At 42.8% G+C, this 6,393-nt stretch overlaps 1 protein-coding gene across 1 annotated transcript; it reads left to right on the top strand.

Moving 5' to 3' along the window:
- Nucleotides 1-872: 872 nt before the first annotated feature.
- Nucleotides 873-5,371, top strand: LOC135496227 (zinc finger protein 729-like). The gene is made up of 5 exons (XM_064785419.1): nucleotides 873-966; nucleotides 2,223-2,397; nucleotides 2,656-2,766; nucleotides 3,192-3,305; nucleotides 3,739-5,371. Exons 2-5 carry the CDS (start codon nucleotides 2,385-2,387, stop codon nucleotides 5,265-5,267), a joined length of 1,767 nt encoding a protein of 588 aa, XP_064641489.1. The 5' UTR covers nucleotides 873-966; nucleotides 2,223-2,384; the 3' UTR covers nucleotides 5,268-5,371.
- The last annotated feature ends 1,022 nt before the right edge of the window (nucleotides 5,372-6,393 follow it).

Below are 6,393 nucleotides of genomic sequence, written 5' to 3'. Positions count from 1 at the left end.
TAATTGGACAAAGCAGCCGGGACCTGTCTTTGTTTTTTAATTGACTAATCGATAGTCTGGTACAAGTGTTATCGGCCACTAAGCAATGACATATACATTTGTCTTATTGATCTAAACTCCCACTGGAGCACACAGAACACAAACACTATATCACATAATGTCTGTTCTATTACCTATAGTCCCCCTTTAGCGTGACAAACTGAAGTCACACACAGTTAATAATATTGGCGCAGAGGTGGGGGCCGCTTTGGGGATGGTTCCAATCGGCGGCTGGAATATTCGTGGCTCCTTCTATCAATGCAATTGAATAATACTAAACCCCTCTTTAAAGAACATGTACACTCCGGACGCAGTGGACCGGCCTCGTCCCTCACCAAGGATATCCAATTAGGATGGTTATCTGATCTCACGAGACTGGTCTTAAAGCACAACTTAGTACTACTTGGGACCACAGTCATCTATCTATCAAGTCCTCTGTCTGCGGATTGCTTTACGCGACACTGAACCATCTTTTATATGTGGTTGTAGGAGGAATTGGGGAAATGATTAAAAAAATCGTTGATAAAAAAATGCATTTACTTCGTCCTTTGGCTTACATAACCTGCCTTATGCATTTCCAGAGCACGGCAAACGTACATGTACAAGAATGTATGCTAAAGCCAAGCCCACATTTAACAATGCCTGCAATATTTTTAACAATGCCTCTCATAGTGATCCATTGACAGAACAAAAGACTCGTGAGCAGGTAACTGCTAACCGGCTCGGCTCAAGGAGTAGAGGTGTATAAGTGCCCGAACGCTGTGACGTCAAAGGTATTGTCTTTGGTCATGATCGGTCGCGGTTGATTTGAACGCCAGTCGGTTGGTGTGTGAGCTGCGGAGAACATCGCGGGAACATTTTCCCCGATTTCAAACGTTAAAATGCCTTCAAATTTTCCGAAACGAATCAAAACGGCTGCAGCAGAAGGTAAGGCACAGTATCTATTCCTGATAAAAGTATGGATTGGTTTCAAATGGTTTTTATTGTAGAAATAGCAATACTATCAAGGCGGGAATGAACTGCGCAGTTTGAAATTTCAAGTCAGACAGGTGTGTATTATGAACATCACTGTACTTCATGTACATGTTCAACGGCAATTTTAATTGCTATCCCGAATCAAATACCATTTGCTCAAAGAAGGCACACGTCCAAGTCATGGTGGTAAGGATGGAAGTGATCATGTTAAATCTGCGTGATGCCATCACTTCGGTTCTATCCTGTGATGTGGAAATCTCCATTGAATTCATGAAGGTTTGTCTAATCATAATTATGTAAGTTGACGTGAACAGTTAACAGTTTTAAATTCAACAACCATTCATTTGGCGGCCACTATCCCGACTGTGGTGTAGCACCCGACTATAACTGGCATGAAAAGGGGATACGCTGGTTATGGATGTCAGATCGTGGTTCCCTGACCTTTGCAAACAGTTTCACTGGACGTAACCCACGCGGCGACACCAAGGACCGCTGGCTGATCTATTGATATGTTCGCATAGGGTGTCAAAGTCGGAGAGAAGAAGAGCCACTCTTCTCTTGTAGGGGGTCCATTTGGAAGTGTTTGCATTTGTTAGCCTATAAACACAAGATTTTAATCCTTCAGTCCTGGGTTTGGCGGAGAGAACTAATCTTACATAAGTCCCAAAACAATATCATATGTCTTTATGGCAATATTTATTATTGGGACCCAGTACAGTGCCGTTCTATCCAATATTCTTTGAGGCTGTTGATGAGACTTCTTGTTTAAACAGTGCCATTCTGCCCCCTCTAAGGTATACATTGGTAACTAATGAATTTACTGCGAAATGAACGCAGTTGAACACAATTTGAATAATTCAGTCTCGGTTTCGCCGAGAAGAAGGCTACATGATATTATTTGATAATGTATAATGATCACGATAACTATGAGACCCTGTGTGGGTGTTTGATCCAACATATACGTTGATGTGATTGGAGATGAAGCTGCAGATCCAGTGTCCAGATATACAGCTCTGTCACAGGTAAGACTTTGTTATAAATGTTGAAAGGAGTTCCCCTGTACCTCAATGAAGCAAAAAATATTGCCTTGCTTATCTTGTTAATGGGCACAAACGTTTGAACACAAAATACACAGCAGATCATATAGGACTACATTGAGTATAAGTATTAGTATAATTATTTACTAATGATCTGAGCATTATTTCCAGGCTGTACAAGATGATCTTCGACAAAGCCTATGGTGCTGCAGCTGGGGCAAGATACTGTTCGATTTGGAAGCAGCGATCGCAAGCTACAATAGCGAGCAGGGAGAGGTCTGCGGGAAAGTCCAGGAAGTAAATGGAAAACTCGTGGTGGCCCTCTGCACGCCAATGATGAAACCTTGTAATGAGTTTTGCATGATTGAAGCAAAATAAGGTTATTTCTTAAGCTATTTCCATGACTTGAGTCATTCTTATGTACTGTCAAGGATTCTGAAAAAATAAAGGCAACCAACTGTACGCAAAAATCAGCAAATTCAGCACCAGTCTGCAAATTAGACACTGCCGGCGAATAATTTCGCAACGACAACCACAACAGTAACTTCCGGCTTGCAAAAAATTAAATATTCCTCCAAACTTCTATTTTGCCCTGTCTTTCAAGGCTTTAACAGAATGGCAGAAAGTCAAGCACAAAGTATATCCTCCATGACACCGAATGGACCAGTTACTTTCATTCAAGTCGATGCTGATAGTCCTAGCGATATCCAAAAAGGTAAATGTGATGTGTAGGCCTACTCAGAATTTACCTATTCTCGGACACACAATTCCCTGTAGGTTGCAGCAAGGTTGTCGGACAAATGCAAACGTTTGAGGCATTCTAACAATAGAGGGTCTACTGGAAACGGCGAGGTTATGGGACAGACGTAGTCCCTCTAATGTCATTCGACGTCTCCATATTGAAAAATCAATCCCAAGGCTTCGGGCCAAGGCGTCGCCACATGACGATTGTGACTGAACTGAAGAGCAAGAGGTTGTGGAAAGTGAATCGTCCAAAGTTATTCTCCTCTTCAAGAATCGATTCGATGTTAGCAGTACCACACACTCTATTGGAATTGTAGGCCAGAATTTATTGAAAAATTTTTGTTGTGAAAATCTATGATTGTGTAAGTAACCCTTCCATTTATTTTCTGCTTTCAGAAGAGGAAGAAGCCGAGAAAGTTGTCGAAGTGTTGCTCACCGATGTGCTTATTTGCAGCCTTTGCTCACATCAGTTTCATGGCATCGTGGAATTCTTGGCGCACAAGTCTGGTCGTGAGTATTTTCCTCGAAATTCATTATGAGTACTTATCCCTGCATTCTACTAGTATTGTGACTTTCTCCTCAAAAGGCCAATTTGGGAAATTAAAATTAAAATCAAACACCAACTATAGTTAAACAGAATAAATTCAATAACCATCAAAATCAATAAACTGTTATTACATTCTAACCTTAACATCTTATTCTTTTCATACTTACATGTAGTGACAAGGTACAGCAAATAAAAGTGTTAAAATCATCTTTTAATTTTAGTCCCCCTCCCCCAACTCTGCAAAGTGGCCTTAAATTTACAAATGCCCTCCCCTCTTTGCGAACATACTAAATGAACTGCTGTTTAGGGTTCATTGCACCGATATCTCGGTATATGCCTTCAAATATTTTATCATTTCCACAGATAGGTACAAATGTACTCTTTTTTTCGTTTCAGATACCATGTTTGTGCGAAGTTATCAGTGCGAGCTGTGCAAATCCAAATTCAGTCGTCAAGCAGCCCTTCTGAACCACTACAAAAAGAAACACAGAATCGTGCTGGAAGCTCCTAGTCCACCTGTCAAAAAATCCGATGAGGTACCAAACCGGGACCAACGCGCTAGGCGCACAATGGGATTTGATGAGCTGATGCTGCCCAACAATTCCGTAAATGCTACAGCAGCATCAACAAGCTCATCGAGTGATGGAGCTGATAATATGGGCGTTGGAGACGACGATGCCAGCACAGTGCCCGTCTTGGAATCAAACGTCGAGAATAACGCCTCGGCTGATGTCGATCAAGAAGTTCCCTTAAAATCTTCAGACAGTTTTTCTTCAGAGCAAGACTTTAATTTCATCTTGCAGACGGAAGTGGTGAAGGGGAAGTCGATGGAGTATGGTGTTGCATCGTTTAAGTGCCTTCATTGCGATTATAAAACTGAGGCAAGGACTGCCATGACTGCGCATATGAAAAGTTGGCACTCTGACCTCCTTTCACTGAATCAGAGCATAGCAACGAGACCTATGGTATCATACCTGTCTATAGAGAACCAGAAACTTATTAGTATGTCGCAGTACGAAGCTTCGTATGGGGAGCTGCGCCTGAAGAAAAAAACACACGATGCTCGGGGCAGGCCACCACGCCCGATAGACAAACAAGACATGCCAGGTATCTTTCCTTGTCCAAAATGTGACAAAGTCTTCAGTCGGACGAGATATTTGAAAAAGCATTCTCCCATTCATAGCCCTACTCAAAACTTTACTTGCGATCAATGTGGGAAAACCTTTAAATCACGACCATATCTTACGGTGCATAAGAAAACCCACAAGGAGAAGCTTTTTCAATGTACTCAGTGCGATTTCAAGTCGAACATAAAAACTGCTATACATCAACACCGCCAGCTGCATAGCCAAGGTAGTGTTTTGTGTGATATTTGCGGCTATGCCTACAATGACAAATCGACATTGGCAAAACATAAGCGAGTTCATGATCCAAGCCGTCCTTTCCCCTGTACGTTCCTAGGATGCACTTGGAGATTCAAAACTGAGGCCATGAGCCTTGCCCACGTACGCGGTCACACAACTGAAGGAAAATTCAAATGCAAGTTATGCGGGCATTCTTTCCGCCACAAGCACCACTTACAGCGCCATGAAGCTCAGATGCACGGAATCCAGCGTCCGAAAAGAATCAGGCATTCGGATCTGATCAATGCAAATATGACTGACACAATCAGTTTTGTTGTTAGCCCAGATCTTGCGGCAGAACAGTTCCAGACCACCTTGTCCCAACACCAGCTAGTCGTCGCCACCGATGGTGACGGTACCCCAATAGCCATTGAGAGTGCAGATTTAACCTCGCTGACTAACGTGTTGCAGTATCAGGCCCTTATCCAGAATTCTACGGAGGCGCAGTCTTCTGATGGGAAAACTTTAGATTTGACTGCTATGGATGGTTCTGGTAACACTGTGCTTCTGTGTCAGGAATAATAAGAACACCTATTTAGTAGCTTATGTTGTATATTTCTCCTATGAGTAAAAGCATAATATTCTGTTCCATAGTAATCTGTGCAACGGTTCAAGAATAAGCATGTCTAAACCATATTTTATCTTTCCTCTTCCTTTTGTACTTTGTTTTGTAATTTCCTCCAAGGGCAAAGAGAGGATGTGTCATTCTGCAATGCCGGCAAAGCTTGGTGTACCCAGAGACAAAACATGCTGGTACAACAAGATTCTCCTGTCGTTCCTCAATATCATGTGAATGTGTCCGGCTGAACAAAGCCTGCTGTGCTCGTGAAAGACCGGACAAAAAATACTGGTACAAGCTAGGCCATTCGACTGTCTTCCTCAAAACCATGCAGATAATTGTGCCCTGTTTGACAAAGCCTGATGCACCCAGAGGCAAAAACATGCTGGTACAACCAGGTACACTGTCTTTGACAAGATCATCCGGTGTGCATTACTAGAGAAAGCCTAATGAACCTCGAAACAAAAACATGCTGGTACAACCAAACTCTCCTGTCTTCCCACAAGATCATGAGGATGTGCACTGCTGGACAAAGACTGCATGACGCACCCAGAGACAAAAGATACTGGTACAACCAGGGGAAGACATGAGAAGCTAGTTGTCACAGCACACATTGTCTCCAAATCCAGCAGGATTTGTCAGTAGGACACATACACATGATCATGTCGAAAGACAGACGAATCTGGTTGTACCAACATGTTTTGTCTCTGGGTACAGGTTTTGCCTGGCAAGATATACATCATGTGAGAAGACAGGGAAACCTGGTCACTAGATTCATACCTGGTTCTCCCGTCTTCTCACAATACCATGTGGATGTGCCCTATTGGACAAAGCCTTGTGCATCCAGAGACAAAAACATGCTGGAACTTGTTCATCCTAACCGTCTTCGGACAAGATCTTGTGGAGGTGCCCTGTTGTACATGTTGTAATCAGAGAATAAACATGATACCAGCTTCTCCTGTCTTCCCATAGGGTCATGCGGATGTGTCATGTTGGATAAGGCCTGATGCATCCTGAGGCAGCAACATGCTGGTACAGCCATGTTCCTGACCAGATATCGCATAGCTGCTGCTCAAGAAAAACCTGATG

The sequence above is a fragment of the Lineus longissimus genome, chromosome 11 (assembly GCF_910592395.1).
Source record: "Lineus longissimus chromosome 11, tnLinLong1.2, whole genome shotgun sequence".
Taxonomy (NCBI): Eukaryota; Metazoa; Nemertea; class Pilidiophora; order Heteronemertea; family Lineidae; genus Lineus; species Lineus longissimus.
The sequence above is the reverse complement of the archived record's forward strand: the minus strand, read 5'-3'. Positions and strand labels throughout refer to the sequence as shown.

Coding starts and splice junctions, on each gene's coding strand:
- LOC135496227 (XM_064785419.1), top strand. Junction 2,767..3,191: donor TCCTAGCGATATCCAAAAAG/GTAAATGTGATG, acceptor TTCTGCTTTCAG/AAGAGGAAGAAGCCGAGAAA. Junction 3,306..3,738: donor CTTGGCGCACAAGTCTGGTC/GTGAGTATTTTC, acceptor TTTTCGTTTCAG/ATACCATGTTTGTGCGAAGT.